The sequence below is a fragment of the Saccoglossus kowalevskii genome, chromosome 16, assembly GCF_978046115.1.
Source record: "Saccoglossus kowalevskii chromosome 16, keSacKowa6.1, whole genome shotgun sequence".
In the NCBI taxonomy this organism is placed as follows: Eukaryota; Metazoa; Hemichordata; class Enteropneusta; family Harrimaniidae; genus Saccoglossus; species Saccoglossus kowalevskii.
The window spans coordinates 23,634,214-23,660,107 of NC_140656.1; the positions used below are offsets into that span (position 1 = coordinate 23,634,214).

Genomic DNA, 25,894 nt, shown 5'->3' on the forward strand with positions numbered 1-25,894 from the left:
CTCATGAATATGTAAATTTTCGACCTTTGTCCACCCAGTGCGGAATTTTTTGTAATTTTGTGAGATGCTTCGAGAACGGTAGGTTAAGTAATTTTGACAGAATAGGTTTTGGTTTTTTTCTCTTTTCAAATTTATTGTACATAAAAAACAGCAACAATAGCAAGGGTGTGTTTTTAATAACCTTTACAGAATTTGTATACAGTAAAGACACATACCCGTAATTGGAAAACTTATTTCTGACTAAAAAAGGTAAAACAACTGTACTGGGCTGCAAAATATATAAATTTTAATAAGCTTTTTTTCTCTTTTTTTTTAATATGCAAAATTATTTTCACTAAGAACGAGTTTCTCATTTTAGGTGTACTAAAAAGAAGAGCACTCGTACTACAAATTTGGAAATGCTTTTATAATTAACAATGTAAACTACTGTGGAATACTTTACTTTCGCTGGAATTAATTTTCGCTGAAAAGGCTTTTTAAGCATTTATTATGGAATTTATTTTCACTGATTTTTGATGAGTTGAAATGTGAAATATAGGAAAAAAAGTATATTCGCTGGATTTTATTTTCATGGAATCATCCCTTCAGCGAAAATAGCGAAAATAAATTCCAAGCGAAAATAAAGTATTCTACAGTATTTCACAAGGCGAGAAATTTTCATTAAATTTCAAGGCAGGGAAACTCCAAAATTTTGTAAACAGTCAACTATGGTCGTTCGGACAAAGTGTCATCAAAATATGAACATTTCTAACAACAAAAATATATTGATTTACAGTAATTTGCATAAGCCCCATTTCTTTTTCTTTTTTTGTTAGACTCATCAGAGAATCAGCCGATTTGCTCCCTTGTATGTTTGAGTCTCTTGATGAATGTTTTCATCTGTAAAATGTTGTGTTGTAGGATTTGTAGTTTTTAGTCATGCATATGTATCATATCAGGTGTCGGCTTAACTGAGTGTAAACGTTAATCCCTAAACACCTCCTTACGGCCACCCGAGAGTTTTAGCAAAAAGTCTCATTTCCATAGCGGAAACCGAAAAACAAACATGAGCATAAAAAATTCACACATTTGTTACTTGTATTATGTTACTCGCATATTTTCATTTTAAAACAGACTTCGTATTATTAAGTGGTATATATTTCACAATTTTTGTTGTTGAAAGACGTTTGCCATAAAAATTAAAATCTCCCACAATTTAAAAAAAAAAAACACACAAAAAAAAATGCAAAATATCATGAATTCTATTATACATAGTTGTATTTTACTTAGAAAAAAATTTCTGCATTGTCAGTGTTTGAAAATTATACTGATCGCAACATTTGGGAAAAAAATAAAAAATAAAAATCATGCAATGAGTACATCCTTCTATAAAAAGTACTTTTTATCACTAAAATCATGGAAATATTTTGATATTTTATTCATTAAATGGACAGAATGTTGGATACAAGCTAATTAATGCATTTCAGGGAGAAAACGACATGTTTCTGTAATATACCACAGATATGGCTACAAGACGTTAATAATCCCGACAGATTTGGCAGTACACGAGGGACTTTGCTTAACCACAATTTGAGTCATCAGTACGGCTTATTCTTCAGTCTTTCGTACTCTCTCCGGGGATGGGCCCATCTTAATACACTGCATGTAGAAAAACGTATTCGTAATTCTGTAAAGATTTCTGCACATCGCGCTTCGCATAAAAACTGTACTACTCAACTAGAATTCCCACTGGAAGGAGGTGGAATTTTTATGCTGGATAAATCTATTATGTGTTCACATTTTCTTTTTATATTTCAAATTTTCACGTTGCACCTGCAGTACAGAGAGTGGGTGGAAGCTAAGATGATGTACAAGCACTCTAATATTTCTTGTAACATCACTTCACTAGATGAGTGGGGGATGCTTGCGATAGAATAGTATTTTTTTAGTATTTTAATTTTTTTCAGATCAACTTTGTGTTCTATTTTACTATTTTACAAATTAAGAATAAATGTCTCTTTTTCATGTATTTTAGGAGAGACTGTGAAAGAAGTTATTAATTTTTTTTGGTGGTATTTTTGTGGTATATTTTTTTTTTTGCTGTTCTACTCATTTTTCCCTTAATAAAGAATAGTGATGCAAGTTGTTTTCTCTTGTTGACAGAAAAAACAAGGACACTGTTTGATTCTTTCCAATTATTTACATCCAAAGATAGTCTCATTTATTTTTCAAAATACATTAAATTTTTAGTAAAAATTACAAATTTGAAGAAAATACACTCATAAATTGGCACCATAATGTGCACATTCATAATAAAATCAGAAATCAAAATGGCTCCAACAATTTCTCTGAAACAGCGCCCTCAACGTACTATTAATGAAACGGAAATGAAAAAGTAGAAACCAATGAATATTTACTTGCATTAAAAAGCGAATATTTAACGAAGACAAAAGAACACAGCTTGTGGGGTTTTCATTCCAGTGTTCAATGAATAATGCATGATCATGAACACAGCCCGCAGTACGCAAGATCATCCGTGGTTTTTATTATTACTGTGAATGAATAAGTTATATAAGTAATTCGACAAATGTCATTTGATTCAAGAAAAGGCTATTAATAGGAAATGCAAGACACAAAAGAAACCATACAGTCTGATGGAATTATTTAGCAAGGGCAATCTGAAGTTCTACTTGCCTAGAAACTTAAAAGGTATCTTACCCAGAGAATCAATGCAGTATGTTACATTTTTTATTAGGAACTGCTTGTTTCAATTCCGAATCAATGATGGCTGATCTACGTCCATTCTGCTCAAGCAATAAAACATGAACAGCGTTCACCGTCCTCAACTCGAGGCAATTACAACAAGAGTACTGTAAAATTAAAGTATGTAATAATGCACAAAAGTAACTCCGAGATTATTATCAAGACTTTCTGTGATTTTCAATGTTTGTTTCTTTCAAGATTAGAGTTTTGAATATTTCGAACAAAGTACATGATATAAAATAAAGAAAAAAACTGTTAAACAGATTTATCTCATCAATTATGCATAAAGCCAACACCAATTTTTATCCAACATCAGTTGTGCAACAAGAATTCATTTTTTTCCACTATTGGAAGAAATTCTTTTCTACAATTGAAAGATAAATTTTTATAAACTTCCCATAATAGTCAATATTCTTGCGCAAGGCTATTCTACAATCATTAGAAAACTCTCAAATGTAACAATAGACTACAAATATTTTATATTTAGGGACAATTTTTTAAGTTATTAAAACCAAAAGAAGAAGACAACGATGACAAATATTTGACTCGAAAAGCCTTTTTTTTAAAAAAAAATAATATTTTCATTCATTCTTTATTCAGAGAAAACTCAATTGCACGAAATATAAATAAGAAAATCGTATTTATAAAAACAAAATTCCATAAAATTTGGGTCAGAGCACACAAGGAGATTCAATTCCTCAACTTCCCATCACTGACGGCAATAAAAACGTTACCCGAGTAAAGTAATAAGCATATATCTGTCCATTAAATGTGATTAAAAACATCATATTCACGTTTTGCAGCCTAATCTATAATTCAGTCCCCGAGTATTATAACAGTCAAATTAAATTTTGTAAACCTTTCAACTTGACAATGCGTGAACAGGTCAATAGATATTTTCAGCGTTTGGTGCTTTGTTTTATTTTCAGTTGCAAACAATGGGGAATAAATAATTAATCGCCTCGGCAACGATGAGTACGGCACTATTCAAGTTACAAATCCTGTGGGGTGCCTGTGATAGACACTCATTAGGAGTAAAAAATAGAAATGGCAGGAATGGGAAATGTATGTTTCTAGAAATACGTGAACGAGTACAGCAATAGCGCAAAAAAAACAAAAACATGTTGCTATAAATGACAAGCCAATGAAAAGGACAATATGAATACAAATCACAACATGAGTGGAAGGAAGCACAAAATTGTTTTGCTAAAATCCACCAATTACTATTTAGCAAGACAGGTATATCATTTTAAGCATATACGCTGTGAACGATCAAAAAACATGAAGTAGACATGACGAAGTGTTAACAAAAAAATCCCCTCCCTTTGATTAGAAAACAATAAAATCAACCTCAGAAAAACAGCTAAGAAACAGATAAGAAACATGATTTTTGGTACTAAATCATACACTAGTTTATACATGAATGTTTTCGCACATAGGATGTGTGTCAAATGTGAAGCTTCATCAACCAGATACATGTATGTTCTATGGAAATATTATCACGTGTGAGAAACAATGTTTTACACATACACGATTATATCGTCACAGTACAATCGTCAGAAGACAAGCTTGATACAAAAATGTTGTATGAGATTGCATTATAGGAATAAAAAAATAATAAAAAAACTTTTTTGTTTTCCTACGCTGCAGCTTATATCAGACCAAGCAACGCAAACCACAGCATATCAATATTCTTCTTGAGTACAACAATTGTTTATCAGACAAAAGCTTAAACAAATAACAAGCTATGAACTTTCCGGAATACTCTCCTGAAAAACAAATTGACCTCTGACATTAACAGTTATCGTTAAAAAATGATGAAATTGACATTTTCAAAGTTCACTCCCATTTAGTAACATCTCTTGGGTGTGTCCTAGCATGGCTGTTTTATTCTGTTATTGTTTTACAATAGACTTGACAATAAAGCTTATTATATCTAATATTAGAAAAGATTTTAGTTTTTTTTTTAAAGAATAACACTTCTTTTTTTCATTCAGGCCAGACTTTTTTTATTCTATGTTTCTCGAGTTTTTATAAGGCAATTTTTTGGAGGAGGGCGGAAATAAAATAAAATTAATTCTTTTTTTCCATTAGATTTGTGTGATTCTCAAAGAATTGTAAGTGAGATCATTGATCGGAGAGAAGAAATGAAATACAATTTTATTCCATGTATAACCTTGTTCCTCATCTGCGCGAGACTTTAGTACTTTGATCATGATACTCCCACAAAAATGCTACTTGGGTAGTTATGCGGCGGGCGGAAAAAAAATAAGATAAAAATAAATTGTTTTCAGCAATTTTTTGCACTTACAAATCGGCGGGTGCAAGAAATTACGCTGGAATAAAATTTTATTTTTATTTCATTTTTGGCTCCTGTTCATTCGGCGGGTTCGCGAAACAAAAGATAATAAAAGGTTGGCCTCAATGCAATAGTGTGGGGTCTTAATAATTTGGTAAACTATATACTTTGTGAATCAAAAGAAAAATGAATGACGACTGTTACAAGCTGGTAGAAGTCAACAACATATGTAGATACAACATTACTGAAACCTATCTAAGTAAACTCCATTCCTGAAATTCTATGCCGATTATGGAAATTTGTTTGGGGAAAAATCCGGTACCTGAAGGGATAAGTCACCAAGGGCCAACCCGGAATAATCAAGAATGAATTGAATGTGGGAATACTGAAGGCACCCAGGGATTTACCGTACTAATAGATAAGATGAGAACGATAAGACGAAAAGACAGTGATTTGTTAACTATCACTGGTGCATGGATTTGCCCAGCGGTTACCGCGGTTACAGAGAAAACGGGTAGAAATAACTACACTCAAATAGGCACACAGAAAATTTTAATGATTGCGTCTTGTTGTTTTCTGTACACTCTAAAACAATTAATTGCAGCACAGCCCCCACTAATGGAGAACTGCAAAAAAAATGCATTTTGTTGGGAGCGGAGATCAGGAAAGTAAATTTGAGAAATTAAATTCAAGATAAAGTAGATGAAAGAGAGACAGACTGAAGCAGTGAGTGTGCACGCACCAACAAACCTTCTATGGGAAAATTTTCCTCACAGATAAGACCATGATGACAAGGAGGAGAAAGAAGACCATGACGACAAGATGGAGAAAGAAGACCATGACGACAAGATGGAGAAAATAGATGAATCACATAGCACGAAGTAAAGTAAACATACATCACTCAAACGACGGGAGAACTGCACATAGGATGAGACAGGTGGAATGGAAAAGGAGGAATTATGGGACTGACTCTGTAAACAACGAAGAGAGTTCAATAAAAAGGGGGAGGGTAAAAAAAGGGATGAGCCGAAAGAGCTGGGAGGGAATATGGGAGGAGAAAAGAAACGAGAAAGGATTACTCTTGATAAAACATGTCAATGAAGCCAGCTGACAAGCGCTGAACCCCCCCCCCCCCCCCCCACACACACACACACACACACACATTGATGAGAGCTTAAACATGAATAAAAGTATAAGCTCTTTCTAAGGCGATTACGATGACAGTAGAAAATTCAAGGCAGGAAGAGAGACCTTAACAAGATAGTGAACTGAAATTCCTCGATAATGCTCATTTAAGTTATTATTACCATGGCTCGCTGGACAGTTGATTTTTCAGTTTAAATCTACCAAATTAAAGTACTAAAGCTAACAACGCTGTAGTTTTCTTTTTTTTTTTCTCTTTCTAAACGGATTAACGTGTAATGCATTGCAGTGTGTTATGTTGTTTATTCACCCTAGGGGGTTTCAGGAGCCTCTCAAAACGTCAATGTGTGCCGTTTTTTTTTTTTAAAGATCCATTTTGAATTCAACAGAGCCACCTTAAGGTGAAATTGAATTTCAAGTTTCATGCTAAGTCATTCATTTCACTCATTTGTGATTCAAAATAGTAGATATTGTAATAGTGTAGTACCTACTGCGGCTCTCGAGTTTCTATCTACCTCTTTTTGGGCTTTATCAAATTAAATTTTTCAATCCGGTTAATTTCATTGCAAAAAAAGTTATTTTGTATTAAAATTCAATTCTGATGAAGCCTTGAGACAATAAAGCTTGGTTCCAGCATAAGGATTTGTTTTATTAAAAATGTTTATATTCACTAATTTTCGATGTGTTAAATGTAAAATATATAGGGAAAACAAGCATTTTTAAGCATTTTTTTATATTTCTGGTGATTCACCTTTTCAGCGAAAATAAATTTTAAGTGAAAATAATACTTTACAGTAATTAGCGAATTTGCATAAAACAATTAAAATAACAAGATGCTAAATTTAATGAGGTCACTAACAGAAAATGTGCAGCAGCAAAACTGCCACAAATGTTTATTCAAAAGTTCTAAGACAATCAATCTTTTTTCATGTTTTATTCTTGAAAAACTTGAAAAAAAATTATAACTGCTCACATTCATGAGTGAGACCAAACAAAACAAAATCAAAAATCAACACCAGATCTAAAAGTTCAGGTCATGCATCAGCGACACTGTATCGCCTCCGACTAAACATGATTCAGATTTTAAACGTTCTATCTAATGGAAAATATTCGACATCATCATTTTTTTTTTCACTAGGAGGATTTTTTTTTAAAGGACGTGGCAATACCATAAAGCACACAACATGCAAAGATCAACGTTTCTAAGTCTCATGCTTTGTTAACCAACACAGAACTCCCAAGAACATTCCGTCAGGGCACAATGGAATCTGGCGATATCTACTGATTTCATCAGGGATGAGATAGCCTCTTCCCAATCCATCAATAATGCAAGCACTTTAATAACATAGCGCAATGATAATATTTGTCTGATGGAAGATCGCGATAAGACAAACAAAATTGTTCGCCACTTCATTATGATATCACATGTGACATAATAAAAAACAAAACCAGCAGAGTGCATTTGAGTATTCAGGAACTGTGCAATGACTTCAATAAACGTAAATTTAATTCAATTTGAGTTTCCACAAAATGGCACAATAAGTTCAAAAAAAAAGAAAGCTAATTCAATGTGAATTTCTACAGAATGGTAAAATTACTAGCTTTTCATACAGCACTGTCGTTAAGGCTTTTGGTTACATAAAAAGGAGAATTTGAGGCAAATATGTGTAGGCATGGCAGAGTGCATGGAGCACTGGTTTGCAACCAATTCCAACTCACAATTTAACCAGTTCACCAGTATTTTTTTTTTAATTTGAACTTGCATACAATAAGTGAGAGCTATAGAACAGAATTTATCACAGCAGACACTTTTTTATGCAAACAAATATGTAAATTATATGCAAATGAATGCAAATTATATTCAAATTGCATGAATATATGTAAATTGTATGCAAATGAATGCAAATTACAAGCAATTTGAAAGAAATATGTAAATTAATGCAAATGATATGCAAGTTTTATGTAAAGATTTATTAAAAGTACATATTTTGCAAAACAATTATTACAAAACACAAAACTTTTATTTTATGAAGCACACAAGATGGGAAATTTTATAGCATAAACATGTCACTTGCAGATTCATGTAGAATTTTTGTGAATACTCTCAATTTTATAATTATATGTAAATTTCATGCAAAAACAAATGTATTGCATAGGTTTATATGGAGATGTGACAAGCCATTATTTGACATTAATGTTCAATGAGAAAATATAAAATGTTATGACGTGATAAACGGTGACAATTTGAAGTCATAAAATTTTGTGTGAAAATAGGATGCTTTATTAAATTTAATTCTATAGCAACTTTTGTTTCTTTTTACTAAAGCTTATTATAATAAATATTTAAGGAATACAAATTCAATAAAATCTGTGAATATCAAAAATTCTATCAGTATAGTGTAGTGAAGCTGAAATTTAAAAAAAAAATACATGAAAAATTTGCACGTGAATTATGGCGGGAATTTGTGATGATAAAAGATCTTCAACTGCTGCACGTTATTAAGCTGGTTTTGCTATCGACATGAGTATTACGTTGAATGACAGTTTATACAGATCTCAATCAGTGCAGTGCATTGTGGGTCAACACAGCTCTATCATGTAATAATGCTGAGTGTGTTCATTGAAATTCCATCGATAGCTTCGTAAAACCTTCTACAATCACCAGTGACGTCCTAACTACAATCTCGGTGCTGGCCTTCAGGCAACACGTTTTCCGGGCATTTGTTGAAAGACAAAAGAAATGCGGCCTGTTCTTCGTAATTTGTTATATAAAAACAAAATACGATAAAAAGCCAATTTAAAAACAGATGTAAAATCAATTTTTTTAATTTTTTAAATTGACATCTTCATTCAAGAAATGTGTTCAATATTTTTTTTCATTTCAAAGTAAGGGCAAAATGTTATGTTTTTTTTAAGTCTGTCTTTGTAAAAATGTATTAAAAACGAATAGCAGAGGTGGCAGCAAGTGGCATAAAATCATACCCCATCTCCACAAAAAAATCTTCACCTACAAAATGCTTTCGACCATTTTGATTTATAAAATCGAAGTGTGTGAACAGGTTACCATTTTTATTATACATTTATGATGGGGGCACCTAACACCGCAAAAAAATGCAATAATTGTGATGGATAAATAAGCATGATTACAACAAAATTCTTATATTTTTGAGACAAAAATTTCTGAATCTTACTAGAGTCAGAAAATTGCATAATTTTGAAACACTGAATATTTTACAGGAATCCTGAGGAGTCTCATTGAACATTTCACAGAAATCTTAGGGAGTCACTGTGATTTTAGTAAAATGTTATGAAATAGCAAAAACATTTTTGGCAGTTGAAATTTAACAAGTTACTGTAAAATTTCATTTCAAATAATGATACAAAAAAATAAGTTAAATTTCAATACGAAAAAAAAAAATCAGTTCGATGATTTAGACACATACATGTACATGAACCAGGATCACATATTAACAAATTGTAATAAAAGTTATTAAAAAATTATATTAAAACAATATTTTTTTTCAAATTAGAATCAGAAACAATAATATTAATAATTTACAAAAATGTTTTTAAAAAATCTTACAGTCTATACATTTAGCAAGCGTTAAAGAATGCAACCTACTTATGTGATAGGCTCAAATAAATAGCGTTATTCAAAAGTACAGATGGGGATTTAGTTTGGGCCACTTGTTAACTTTATAGTGCATTTTGTATTTAGAGCTTTAATCTTTGCAATTTAAATAGCAACAGTGAGTGGCATATGGTTGTTATAGTTCAAGTCGACACGCGGATAAACAACACATTCAGAGTAACAATGTCATACCGTGTTAACAAGACTTTTCCTTTTGTGGGTAAATCAGATTGCATACACATTTTCTGTATATTCATGTGGGTGCAGAGATTTTTCTCGTCAATGAACTTGGCTATATTGCTTTTGAATGGTGTGTTATTTGGCTGCAGTGAATAACATCGCACTGTACGTTTATTGGGTTTTTGTTAATTTTGATAAAGCGAAAAAATTTACAAAAATATATATGCATATTAGCAAAGATTTGCCTTAAACTTTCCATGACCTCTCCCTTGTAATGTTCCATGTGTAACTGAAGACAAAACATTTGACTTCTCCAGTTCCAAGCACAAATATGCGCCTACATTAAAATGAAATAAAAATATTAATTGCCACACAAGTCTGGGCACTTGATCTATACTTTTAGGCCAAAATGAGATCTATCGTCGGTCAGGTCATTTTTTGTCCCTTTGGAGGTATTATTTTAGAAGGGAAAAAACAGTGTAGTGTATTATTGTGTGATATCATGGCTCAAATTGTAATGTAGACCCTAATTATAGGCTTCACATTCCCACCCCCTCATCACATACTGGTATTTGTATTCCCCAAGTCAATAATGGAAGAGTCCATTGCACCCTAATGTTGTGTATTGTTTTTAGCCAATCAAATGGTGCCTTGGAGAGAGAAGATGGTACACTTCTCTCTGATTGGTTAAATCTGTGGAACCTTTTCAGAAATGCAGCAACAAAATGAAAGAAAACTCACCATTTTGTTCCTTTGCTGTTTTCCCAGCATATCGACAATGTAATTGTGTGCTGAAAAAATAACAATGGAAAATGTAGGTGAGACGAGGAAAGAAATACCAAATACACTAACACGGCAAAGGATCAAAATGCACTAGTCTGTGTGTGAACTGGACATGCATATATTCTTCACAGTGGTATGTGGTCCTGTAGCTCACCGGAAAAGTGATCTACATTATTATTCAAAATGAATCTAATTCATACATATATATGAAATATCATTCACTGTCATCGAGGATTATGATTGGCTGTTCAGGTTTTGGAAAAGTATCCATAGCAGACAACATATATTGTGGGGGTAAATGCTCTGCAAGATATGCCACATCTATCCAGCCAGTGTGGTCAATTCACACTCATCTGGGGCTTATCCCTGACACCATGCTGTTTGAAAAACGAGCACAGCCGGACAGACAGACAGACAGACGATTGGATAGACAGACACATATTACATATTTTGTATTCCTTCACTGGATTGAATGTCTACAGAAAATTGTTATATTACATGTAAATTCTGTACTTTGAATGCAATATTATTATTATAATTAACTATAAATATAACTAGCATTATTAAAAATATATCCGAGAGAGAAAAAAATGCACAATCTATGTTTTACTCTCCTGGATATGCATAATAGATATTTATTTTTATGCTCAAACTAATTACATGTAAAATACGCTGTTAATTAAATGTGAATATGTAAAACATGAACTCGAATTAAAACCTTACAAAATAGTTAAAATTAAATGCCAGTTAAAATAGTTGCTTTCACAGTAATCAGATTTTGGATAATTTTGAAAATGGATATGGAGAATAATTACATGCATTATGCAGATACGTTTGTTGTCAAAAACAACCTAGGAAACCCTTCTGGGAGACTGGAATTTGAACAAAATAATCTGCACAGAGAAAAACAAAACAAAATATTTACAAAATTTTGCATATAATTGAAAAAGAAAAGCAAAAAGTATAGCTCAAAACTAGGTAAGGAAAAAAAATAATTTGTAGTTCTATCTTTCTTCTCCCAGAATTACTAATACAAGAAAAAGAAATCAAATCTACATCAGTAAACTCAAATAGATGACATGACACCCTTAACGCTATGTACGTGAAACCAGATCATCACAGAGACATTATTAAAATATCATCTTCCTTTTATTCATACAAAAAAAAAATTCAAAGTCATGAAAAGGTTGCCATGGCAATGGCAGTAAACATGTCACATGTAACTGTAGAAATCTCATTTGATTACCATCTTTAACAAATGATACATTTCGTCTTTTGTTCGCTCCTTTTCCTTCAACGCTGCTTGAGACGAAAATAATTCATAGCAAAAAAAAAAAATGTTTTCTCACAAGAACTTTAATTTAATCTGGTGATTATTTATTTTATTTTTTTATCAAATTTTCATAAATAAAATTACCACACAGGCAGCTACGGTACAACATTAATTTGACATGTGACTAAACCTCCGATAAACGGCGATCTTCCGTTATTACTGAAGCTTAATTTGATGGTCCATTGATTCCTTTTAATTAGGCATGGGCATTATCAAGATTAACACGTATATGCTTCGCACTCAATTAATTTCGTCAATTATGGTAAATGTATAGGTGCGATGGAAAGAATCGCAATTGAATTGTTCTTTTTGGGGTGCCAGAGAGGTTAGGGGGAGGGGCACCTACATGCACCATGTATCTAAACTAGTAATAGAGCTGATTATCGTCTTTCAATACAATAACATGAAAAGGGATATTTCTTAATTTTGTGACAATTATAGACATTATGCTTGACCTCTAAAGGTCACACATCCTGGTACTTTCCGGGGGTACTGTTGTCTTATAATAGCGGCAATTCCAGATAATATCAGTTTTTATCAGTTAAGCCGGCTTTGAACTTAAATGACAACTGCTTACATTTTGGGAGGGAAACAAATTTCAGTGATCATGAATTGACACCCTAATATGGATGTGTGACCTTTGAGGGTTCACGCATGAGGTCTTTTCGAACTACTGTAATTAACGACAGTATAGTACATCCAATGTAAGTTAAATATACGAAAGTAAAATGGATGTAAATTTTTGCTGCTAGGAATGTCTGTGATTTAATGTCATTTGTGAGGCAAAAATTGTTTTTTTAAAGTCGCTGTGTCTTCATGTTTTTAGTACCCCGAATGGAAGAACATAACTCATTAAATATGCACAGGTATCAAAAACTGGTTAATAAAAGAGCACTATTTTTTTTTAAACTTTAAATAGCTAAAGACATACAGGCAGATGACAAATAAAATACTAAAATAAAACTTAAACCGCATTTTTGAAACCTGTCATTGATATTTAAGCAATTTGGGGGTGCCAGTCATTTTAACAGGATTTCAATTTTTTATTTCAGTTTTCATATCGTCTAAATTCAGTGTTCTGAATCAACAGTTGCGATAATCAGCAGTTTCAACAATATTACAGTAAGTACTGACTTAGTTTGGGGATTACACCCCCAAAAACGCCCATGCATGGTGAATTGGACCAGTGTGTTGGTTTTCTATATGTGGACTAGTACATTTTAAATACAGGGGTGGATGAGCTAGGAGGGTGAAGCATGTAACAAACTTGCAATCATTCCCAATACTCATTTATACTGTAATGTTTCTACAGAGAAAATCTTTGAATTTAATTTAATATCAATATTTTTGTGTGAGAGTATGAAAAAATCATATAAAAGTGTTATTGGTGTGAAAACGAAATCTAGTTCTTGGTATCACAAGAGCAGGGATTTAAAGGTAGTTTAAGAGGAATATAAGACTTGTAAACAGGAAAAAAATCATGGTTGCACCCTTATTGGGTGGTGATCATTTGTGATAACATTATATCTACATGTATATTCAACACAACAAAGACGTTGAAAGTTGTCACGGCGATTTTCATACACATACTCAATCAAAAACGGACATGAGTGATTTATTTTTTTTTTCGTTTGTTCATGAAGCATTCTAAATCCTATTCCATGCTATCATTACTCCTAATTGGCCTGTTTACCTGACATATTGAGATTGCTTCCAATCAGATTACTCGTAACAAAAATAGGCATGTTAATTTCAATTTCCTTGACAGACGTAGCGTAATAAGTCTGGCAATCACCAGCAGCAGTGTGCCTCATCAAGAGACATCCAGCGGAGAGGATGCCTCATTTCCAGCCGGGAAGAGAGTTCCATGAGGGAAAGGGGAATAAACAGTCTCTAAATCCCGCAGTACTTTGGATATACTGGTGTGCATTAGACGAGTGCATTAAGCAATGAGTAATGGGGAAAAAAAGCATCCCTGAAGTCAATCTCACACAAAAAACTGTCAGTTAACAAATGCGTTGCGTCTCCCTGGTTAATACACTTTTTTTTGTTAATGAATTTCTTAAGGAGAGTGGTCGTCTGTGAGCATTGCTGACAACATACTTCAGTGGGTTTTTTTTCTTCTTTGCTCTTGGAAGTCCTTACAGACACCATACAAGTCTGTACGAGCAGGTGCAGTTTTCTGAGAGATCGTCTATGTGTTTATTACTGATTTTCATTCAATTTCGTACATCTGGGGAAATTTAGTTCAAATAAAAGTACTTCTTTTTTTGAAAGTGTATCCTTCATTATGGAATGAAAAGTCGTATGAAAATGAACGGTAGTTTAAATAACTTATTATTGGTTATCTCCTCTCAAAACTAGTTGAGTACCACAAGTTGAGTTGAAGATTTAAAACATGGCTGCCACATCTGACTATAATTTTTCAAACTTTTCTAGATCATTTGAATATCTTTCAAAAAATACATTTTTTTTTCATATTTTTATCATGATCAAGAGTTGTTACAAATGAGAAAATGTACCAATCAGTTCTAAAATAAACAAAAATTACACAAAATGCATAAAAATGAGTAAAACTTTCAATTTGAACTGCTAAGATGCAAACACAAGATGCTTTGCCACTGTGTAAATATTGTTGCAACATTTTTCTGTATTTTTTTATTTTTCCTAACTTTTCGTGGTTATTTATAAGTAGTGCTATCATACTCAGAATCAAGGAAGCAAAGACACAGAGGATTTCAAGCATGTGTGGGAGGAGTGTTCAAACTAACTTTTTAAAAGAAAAAAGTCCCTACACTTACTTTTTTAAAATAAATAATATTTCTTTCCCTAGAGGAGGGCAGACTGTTAAAAACTTTTTTGTTTGTTTTACTTCTGTTGCCATAGAGATGAACATTGTTGTTCAGTTTTTTGAGTAGGGTAGGGGGTCCAGTTAGTGAATTACCAGTAGTGTCTTTAAGGACCTACTAGTACATTGAAAAGTTCATTTGTGAACCCCAGAAAACTGTATTAAAGTTTCCTAGACTTGCAAAATTTCAAAAAATTATTCTCTGACAAAATTAAAGTGGTTTCACGTTATATATATTGTAACGGCCGATGCTAAAACTCACCTCGGAGAAGCACATTCTGTTGGCTTTGATCGGCAAGATCTCGGCAGTCAGGCACGGCACGTTTCAAGACATCTATGGAATGCTTCAGTGACTCTCTTCTTTTCTGTTCTGATATCTTGTGTAGCGTCCGCCGATCCACCTGATTGGGATCAACACTTTGACCTGAAAACACACATAATAAAGGGTGAAAAAAAGTCAGGACCAAAATAAAACTGTTTTTTTTTTGCTGTATCCTTTCATATGAAAAAAAAAAGAACTTCTATAAGGAAGTGATGTATGATGGGAGAAATATGCAACCATCCGATTGGTGGAAATACAATGATTACATAGATGAGGGAAACATTTGGAACAATGCCAAAAAACTGGAATACTTTGATGGGCAAATCTCATGGCTCTCGTACTCATTCTCAATGAGATCTTGACGGCCATTTGCAAGGCAGAAACAGACACTGGTACTTCACCATGGTAACCAACAAAAGACCACTGTAAACCATTATATTTTTGTTGGTACATACATTCACGATTTTATAATTTAAAGATTTTTTGGAAAAGTCACTATGACTTCCCTGTCTTAACATTTTCACCACCAGACGTTTTTGCCCACATTTTTCTGTACTTTCTTCTTATGATATTCTTCAATATAAAATGAACCCTGATTTTGGAGTCAACAGACAATATTTGAGTCAATTTCAACCATTTTTATAACTGTCTGTAAACTTCATATTTTAGTTTAAACTCTAAGATGAGAGTAAAGAGTACTAAAGAAATAGTTGCATTAGTTAATTGTCTACCCACTTGAAAATACTCCTCAAATGGACATTTGGTTTAAAGGGTAGAAACATGTGCTATCTGATATAAGTACGTTGTATCAGCTCTCTATTATTATGCAAATTTTTAGTGACACGACTTGCATTTTGATTATAAGCTTATCACATTTCGAATCACCAATCGCAATCAGATTTTTTTTGATTGGAGGGAGTCAGAGTTTTTTTTAAGGTAAATCTCTCGAAAAGGTTAAACAAGCGTGAAATTGGTGTCAACGCAAACAAAGTCTATTACCAAGCATTTCAGTGATAAGAAATGTTATGTAATTCGTAGTCACAAAACAATGATATGCCACAGAGAGCCACTCACTGGTTATAGAGACATATTGAAAACCTGAATGAATGAAAAAAATGTGTTGACCAAAAAAATAATAACATTTTTGTTTCTAGAACTAAACTAAAAGCATAAAAAGATTTAATTTTAATTTAGTACAGTTATTTCACTGAAAAATATCCTGCACAAAAACTGTTTCTGTTTACTTACATGTACTGTTATTTTATCCCAAATTGACAAACAGAAAAAATCTAATTTTGTATATTTTATATAATATAGGTATATTTTGACAGAAGCCGATATTTGAAAACTAATAATTTTCTTTTAATCTAAAATTTTTTAATTCCTTAACAAATTCCGAAAAAAAAAATCCTGTCATCACCATTTCAGCTGTTATTTATAAAAAAAATCCTGTCATCACCATTTCAGCTGTTATTTATAAAAAAAAAAATTCCAAAAGCTTAACAGCTGGCCAATAATCATCTGATCAACCTAGCCAGACACCCTCCCCCACACCACAACACCCCCACCTCCAAACAACAATGTACTACCTACTCTATGGCAGAAGCCATTAGGCCATTGCCAAACTTCTACAACAGAATTAAATGTTATTTTAAACCCAAGGGAAGTTTAAGTTTACTATATTTAGATCTAATCAAATCTGGTCATTTTTTAAATTTAGATTAAATTGAATTGTTCTATTTTTAAATTCAACAGAAATTTCCTAATTGGGCTGTGATGCAGCTATAGAACCGTAGATGTACTTACAGCTAATTTGCTTGTATCTCCCACAATGCATTGTAAATTTAGTACATATAAGGACTGTTGCATGAATCCCCATGATGCATTGCCAATTAAATCTCCCCATACAGGTACTTTTTAAATCTCCCATAATACACTGCAAATTAAATTTCATACATGGGCATTGAATTAGTCTCTCTCTTGATAATGACTAGGCAATCAAGGAACAAAATTTTAATATCATTTTTATACAATCTCATCAAAATGGCGCATGCTATTACCAATACATTTTCAAACATCTCAAACTTAGCACTGGAACACACGCTCCATATATATAATCTCCTATATTAACAACAGCTGTGTGGCACGGCCATTTGACCCATGGGCAGGTGTTGCATCAACAATAGGAGATCCTTTTGTCGAACATACAGTGATTATGAAGGCTTTGCTCCAGATAAAACATTCAGCCTCGTAGAACATTCAATAGCATTATAAATTAGAATACAGAGAGCATTATTATGATATGAAAAAAAACAAACACCAATGACGAAAAAATTAAATATGGTTTTCATCATATTTCACGGGTCACCTGTCATGAGTTCATTTCAACATTTTATGTTATCGCAAATATGGAAATTATAATCACAACGAAAAAAAAATCTGGTAACTGAATAAATAGACTTGGACAAATACCAGAAATATGTTTAAATCCCAGCCACATTCTCAGTGATGCATGTACTGTACATGACGTTCATTGCTCATCACTCAAAAAAGGATATTTTCTCAAAAATTATTTAGCTAAAAGATGAAACTAATTTATAATGATTTGCGCAGATTGTCTATGATTTTACTGCTGTTGGCAGTTGCTAAACTAGGACTTAGTTTATAATGTTTCATATATCTAAGCGATATTTGAGGAGTTAAATATGAAATTATAGAATCCCAAACATGATGATATAAATTACAAAATATTTGTAAAACATTGTTTATAAGAACCGAAAAACTTAACAGGCAACTTAATTGAGACGTGTTGTATGCAATTTTATTTTCTCACCTCCAAGTTATTGATTTTTGTGTAGAAACACTTATATCTAAATATTTTACTCGTAAGTTTAATTACGTGTACAACAACACATGGTACACGACACTCGAAAAATAGTGATCTTTGTATCACACATAATATATATGTAGAAACTGCGCGAAGTTGGTGACGCCAATACCCGATGCTAATACAACAACCGTAGACAAGGACAGATGCAATCATGTACCCCCCTATAGCTTTCTCTTCATTTACAATAACGACAAAGCGGACAACCAACCCAAATGATTATTGCCTAACCCTTGAATACTTCATTACGTGGATCCACGATGTTCAACTTATGAGACGCTCAAATTAAAAAAAAAAAAAGGCACTAATTTGAAGTTGTCGCAGACACCCATGCCGTCACCTGCTTGCCCATTCCCTGCATCTTCTTGATTCAACGCAAAATGAAATTTCGAGGAAAATCATTCTCTGATTTGCAGCCTCATTCATTACTATGACAGCACACGGTAAAATTTAATACCAGTTATTTAAAGCGATGTAAGGAAATTAATTTAAATTTGAACTGCACATTGCACTGTGCCCAGAATTTTTAATCATTCTGTAAAATGAAGATTATGCCCCGCAGTGTTTCACGGCAGTTACTCGCATTAAACAATTTCCATTTTATGACTGCGTCAATGCGCAGGTATGCAGCACCAGCGAAGTGATCTTAATAGTTCACGGAGGTGAAGATGAGCAAAATAAAAAAACATGTTACAAACTGATTTTTTTATTGCTTCGCAAGAATTCAATTAATTTTTACTTCACATTGTTTATAGTTAGGGCTATTAAGGTAAAAACCTGATGTAACACAATGTAAAAAAACAGACACTCCCACAAGTCTCTACGATAATTCCTTGCAATGCCTGTGGCAGTAATCATTCTACTGACACAAACTGATCTCAATTTAATAAATATTTATACCATACAATGGCATTTTAATTCAGGCATTTTATTCAGTCTGTTCAAAGTAACTACACGTTCCTCTGCTATTCCCTCCCCGAAAATTTAAACTTCACTGATCCTAATTTCGGAGCACTCAATAATGGCCTTGTGGCGCAAGCAAAGCGGAGGAGATAGATAGGAAGCTGTGTGCATTAAGAAGCCATTAGTCACAAGATTTTTTTCTTTCACCACGAAACGTAGAAAGTAAACACATTAAAAATATGGCTGTATAAACACAATAAAGATGTTTCCATATTTGGGTTGATGATTTTCATCCCCGCACTTAAACAGGAGCAAGAAGAGGAACAACAAATCAGAGGACCATTGAAATTGGTGAAAATCAACGTCATTGGCTAAAAGCAGCCATATTACAGAGTGTCAATGCTGCAGTTATGAACTATGCAAAGAACTATATTTTGACCAATCACAATTTTAAAAAAAAATAATATTAATACATTTGGAAATTTTACAAGGGGTGAACTTTTGGGGCTGTAGGAACAGTACACATGTACTTTATCATCCAATATTAACAGTTTAATTTTTAGTGTTGACAAACAGACATCAATAAACAGGAATAAACTACTTTCAAAATAAAATGTACTTGCAGTGCTGAAAGACTTTCAGTTGAAAAACAATTGTTCACCACCTGTATGGAAATGAAAAGATCTATCTGCTTCAAAATTAACAGAAATTACAGAAAAATGAAAATGTTAAACCAAAATTTGTAATGAAGAAATAGACCTCTTGACAGTTCACTTTTATCTCACCCTTATAAAGACTACTTATGAAAACTGAACAAAGACGACAATGTCAGGAAAGATGTCTACGCAGTCACCACAAAGTCAAGTAATTCTATTCTCTACCCAATGCTTTCACAGAGCGCACTGTCCCCAGCAGAAGCGAACAAAGAAGAGACATGTTTATTCACAGAGGAAGAGATATCAACATCAACGTCATGTTTATTAAGAGTCAACCGACTGTTAAACGTGTAAATACATTGTTGGTTTTGTACTGTTGTTGGATTGTCGGCAGCAGGCAACATGTACATACATGTAAACACGTATTATAGCAATTCATTCAATCAGGTCTTACTGTGACTTTTTTTTAGCAGAAAACTAACACGTTTGTGTTTAGTTTCCAAACATCGGTAGAAGAGATAAACACCAAAGAAAACTACTATTACAAACAAAACTATAAAAACTACAATTTTACCCTTAATTTATTCTCACTAAAATTTTGGTACCGACACTCAGTTCACATATTTAATTATGCAAAGTTATGCTAATTTATGCTATTTTTTTCAATTTTTTAAGTGTGAGGAGGTTGTTTATTGCTGTCCAGGTCCAGGCAAGATTCTTTCATTTCATTTGTAACGACAAGGATTTTATTTTTATTTTAATTATACTTCAACTCAATAAAGCACTGCCATTTTTATCTATCAGAGACTTGAAAACTCAGATTTCCTTTTTTTCATAAAAGTGTAGAAACAAGTGATGTAAAGGTGAAGCACACCCCTTTATTTATCAATGGATCGACCCATATTCTGTCTCGGAATATTTCTCAATTCAGTGGGAAACTAATTGAGCGTAGCACCCGTTTAACTGATGTGTTGATTTATACAAGTTTTTAGTATTCCGAGCATGTGGTAGAGGAATATTCTATGATGATGAAAACCACCTATTTTTCCTTGAAGCATTAGAACAACCCAAGTCCAGACTAGAGAGTACGTTTTCTTTTTGTCGAAAGTTTCTACATTTCAATAGGTAGTCAATTGAGCGTGGTATTTCACGCAACGTCACCAGATGTACTCATGATTCTTTCACGAAAGAAATTTTGCACGATAGAATCTATGATACGATAGACAATTATTCAGACTAGAAGGAATCTGTGCGTGAATATACAGTAAATCTGATGAGAAATCGGAAGTATTAAAAACTATAAGATTTCAATTTTGTTCTGATTTATAACAATTTAAACAGTTATAACAAAGCAGACTGTATACATGCTAGTTGACCTTTGACATCACGTATTGTGTGTGTTTCCATCTGTGACTTGGCACAGTGAAAGCGAAGCAGATATGGTTGAGGGAGAGGAGGGGTAATACATGCATTAAACTTTAAAGCGCTGATGTGTGTACCTTAGTGTGAACCGAATTATCGCCTTTCTGGGCAAACACCTTCCACACACTACGGTAATTGCGATGTCAGTAACCAGGGACAACGAGTGAAAGGAGGTGTGTTTTACTGTATTATTAATGAAATACGCATTCGGTGACCGGGGAAAAAAAATGTTTGCCCACAGCAAATACATAAAATCAACCCTGGATTAATAATGGACAACCCAACTATGCAAATGAATGGGAAATATTTGCCTAGGGCAGGAGTTGGATTATTTACAATGCTATACACCATTAGGATGCATATCACGTGTAATACATGTTGTCTAGTCTATTATAGAAATTAGGGGTCGCACGTTTTTTTAAAGAGTTTGGGAGAAACTCGGTTGTCAGTGTGTCTGTGCGGAAACCACCAATTTACCGTATCTAGTCGCATACCGCAGACGGTGTTTTTATATACATGGGGGAAAACGACAAGCTGGAGTTTCAATTAAGAATTTTTCATCCATGCCTCAGGGGCTCCCCACCCCTTCTTTAGAATAAAGTAGTTGCTTCCTCACAACGTAGACTGACAGCGAGCGCTCTAGTCAATAGGACCACATGTGCATGAGCTACACTATCTAATCCTTGCGCAAAGCGATTCATTTGAAAGATTTTCTGTACAGGCTAAGTCATTGCAAATATAATCTGTTTGAATGAAGTGATATTGGGGAGGTGGGGATTCTAGTGAAAGAGAGAGGGAGGGGAGGGGTTTTAATAAAAGATGTCCATGTATACAAGTTTCTTTAAATTTTTTTATCAGTACCTTTGGGAAATATGGTGATTTCCGCATTTTTTCTCTGTTGTAATAATTGGTTCATTGAAGTAGAAAAAACAAAATTTTGGTTGGGAGGGGAGGGGATGTAACATATACCTGTACTGTTGAAACGATTTGCTATAATGGTCTGTAGCACCTTAATAACTTCAAATAAGATAATTATTTAATTTCTTAGAATTAATTTAAAATGTACATGTTATTAAATTTTCTACTTAGAAGAGACTGAGTACAGGTTTAAACTGAAGTCAATGACCACTCGATCAGTTATTAAATGCTTAGCAGGTTGATGAGAACAATAGGAATTAATTTGTAACATATTTAATTTGCAAAAATATATTTGCGCCACACAAATAAATATGATAAATGTAGTTTTTGCATACAAACAAATCATTGAAAGTAATATTATATCTTGTTCAGCATGTAGTATGTATGTATGTATGGTGTAACAGCAAAATACTTGCTTCAAAAAGAATGAAACATGATGGGAAGCTGATCAAACCTGATCATTCACTAATTAGATCGCTATTGTACAGCTCTGCAAACAGTACACACACAAACTATAATAGATACACAGAATAAAACGTATTGAGAAATTTGTTACAGTAAAGAGTATGAGCGGTGTTTTTTGTTAAATTTTTCATCAAATTTATTCAGGGTACCAACGGGATGTACAGACTATGCACAAGTACAGAGCTACAGTATACAATGCCTAGACAGCGAGCTATGCACAGGTAGACAATGCATAGACAACTGGCTATGCACATGTAGATAATGCCTAGCCAGCTGGTTATGCCCATCCAGACAACACCAAGTCAGCTATGCACAAGTACAGAACTACAGCATACAATGCCTAGACAGCGAGCTATGCACATGTAGACAATGCATAGACAACTGGCTATGCACATGTAGATAATGCCTAGACAGCTGGCTATGCACATGTAGATAATGCCTAGCCAGCTGGTTATGCCCATCCAGACAACACCAAGTCAGCTATGCACAAGTACAGAACTACAGCATACAATGCCTAGACAGCGAGCTATGCACAGGTAGACAATGCATAGACAACTGGCTATGCACATGTAGATAATGCCTAGACAGCTGGCTATGCCCATCCAGACAACACCAAGTCAGCTATGCACAAGTACAGAACTACAGCATACAATGCCTAGACAGCGAGCTATGCACAGGTAGACAATGCATAGACAACTGGCTATGCACATGTAGATAATGCCTAGACAGCTGGCTATGCACATGTAGATAATGCCTAGACAGCTGGCTATGCACAGGTAGATAATGCCTAGACAGCTGGCTATGCACATGTTGATAATGCCTAGCCAGCGAGCTATGTACAGGTAGACAACACCTAGACAGCTGGCTATGCCCATCTAAACACCAAGTCAGCTGGTTCTACACATGTAAACAACACCTAGACAGCTGGGTATGCTTCAAGCTTTCATAGGTGAGGGCCATATGTAACCCGAGAACATGACACATTATCGTGTTGTTTACATATTTTGTACTTTTGTTTCTCTTTTACACAGATTATTAAAATATCACAAAATTGACCAAAACACACGTTCCTTTTATATTAGGGAAAAAACAAATCAGGCTCACTCTTTCTCCCCGATTTAAATAGCGTTTTGTTTTGACCTGAGTCCTTTGGGTGATTTGAATAATTTAATTTCAATCAGGATGGTGCGGTTTTAATCAGAGAGACTGGAAGCCAAGAGCAAGTGTCTTTGATTAAATGAGCTAATCTGCGAAGCACAGACAAATTAATTTATTTGAAACAAAAAAAAATTATTCAAGGAAGAATACATGATTTTGTACACTAGACAATTATTTGATACAAATTTGCAAAATTTTGATAATTCAAACTATGTCATTAGCAACAAAATACATCTTTATTCAGATAAGACGATATCAAGATTATTAAATTTTATTTAGATTATGTAATTTTTGCAAAATTTTAAAAAGACAAAAACTAACAGAAAAATCTGAATTTACGGCCAATATTTTCAATATTCGTTGGTAAAACCATGAGTAGAAGATGATTAGGTGGTAACAGTGGAGTCGTTAAACTATTTCCCTCATCAATGGAGAAATGGCGAATCATATTGGCATTTGGAATTACTCAGCAGGTATGGACAATCCATGCTGGGAGGAAATTATCCAAAACGGCATGTTTCCAGGCAACCAAGGGTGAAGAGATGTGGCCAAGGAGTGTAGCTGATAGAGGTAGAAATTGACGTCGACGAATAAATTGGCATGATGGGATATCATGTGCGTCTCTCAAAGAGACAGCATTCTATGTTCACAGGTTGGCTTCCCTATTAGGTTCTTGTCTCTCCGCCTACTAAAAGTTCCTTACTGTGTTCAAAGAATAGAATCTAAACGGAATGACAATCATCGCTGTTGTAGCATTTTACCCATGGATCAATGTTTTCTGCTTGTTAGATTACTTTCATTGGTAAATATAACTTGGTGATTGTTTTCTTCTATTCTATTAATTTTATTTTGATGTTTCATCGCCATTATAGTACACATTGAAGTTTCAAAAAAATCAAATTAAAGAAAATGTTGAAAAATTTTGGAAAAGAAGAATTATGATCATTAAGCCTTAGTCACCCCTAGAATCACAACTTAAGTGTAAAATTTGGATTTTGTTTCCCTAAATATTAGTGATAAATTATTTTTTATAAATTATGATATGTATGATATGCTTAATCCAGTGAATAATTTGCATATTTAATCAGCTCCCCTAACTTAATTATTAATCAGCCCTGTAACTGATTGGTTAGATTTGCATATTTATGTCAGCTCCCCTAACTTGGTTGAGAATCAGCTCTGAAACTGCTTGGTTACATTTGCATACTTGCGTCAGCTTCCCTAACTTGATTATCAATCAGCTCTGAAGCACATGGTTACATTTGCATATTTATTTCAGCTCACCTAGCTTGATTAATAATCAGCTCTGAAACCACATGGTTAGATTTGCATAATTATATCAGCTTCCCTAACTTGAATTATCAATCAGCTCTGAAACTGAATGATTAGAGCTCTCAAAATGGAAGCAAATCTCGTGTAATAGAGATCACATGCTGAACATTTCTCCATTTTGTACCAGGCTTAACATAAAATTGAAATATTTATTCATTGACGAAAGGACTACAATTATCCAATGAAATGATCAAGTTAATAATTTTGTATTTTTAATGGCTTTTAGAATGTAAGTTTGAAAAAACAAAGTATCAAGAGCCACTAACAGGTACACATGTACATTTCAAGTACATTGAACGAATAGAAATCCGTACATGCGTGAACCACACGCATTTATTCCATAAAATTTTATATGAAATAAAAGTTGAACTTAAATATATGTTATGATTTTAGTAAAATTGTTATCTAATTTTGCTGATGCCATTTGCAACTTATAATTTTTTTCAGTGAAAAAGGATTTCTGTAAAAGATAAAATGTAGAAAATATGCCGTATTTCTAATAACAGAAAGACAGTATTTTCTAACGTTGTTTCATAAATAAAGCCATCAAATGTAGTCAGATATATACGCTGGGCCACTATTAATGAAAATTCAAATTAGTCTATTTTCTGTTGATTAATCCAATAGGCTCTCACAGGAATTTTTCACCACATTCTGGGATTTTTTTCTTTTTTTGGGGGGGGGGGGGTACCGAAATGCATTCACGAAACAATGTGGCAATCATAGCCTGATATGCGTACACTGATTAATCATAAATCCAAAAAATTTAAAATTTTGGGAAGTGTTTTTGAATTTAGACTGTGACTAGGAGTCGTAGTATAGTACAAAAGCAAAAAAAAAATTCTGAGATAAACTGAAAGCTACGTGATCAG

At 33.4% G+C, this 25,894-nt stretch overlaps 1 protein-coding gene across 2 annotated transcripts in view; it reads right to left on the reverse strand.

The window, feature by feature from the left end:
• LOC100375657 (uncharacterized) overlaps window positions 1-25,894 on the reverse strand; it is a 74,948-nt gene that overhangs the window by 4,663 nt on the left and 44,391 nt on the right. Inside the window, exons 2-3 of one of the 2 annotated variants that reach the window (XM_002731292.4) lie at window positions 15,222-15,383; window positions 10,737-10,786 (exon numbers count right to left, since the gene is read on the reverse strand). In XM_002731292.4, coding sequence (XP_002731338.4) covers window positions 10,737-10,786; window positions 15,222-15,383 — 212 coding nt within the window. The remainder of the gene's footprint in view (window positions 1-10,736; window positions 10,787-15,221; window positions 15,384-25,894) is intronic. The other variant, XM_085491246.1, reaches the window with a different exon arrangement.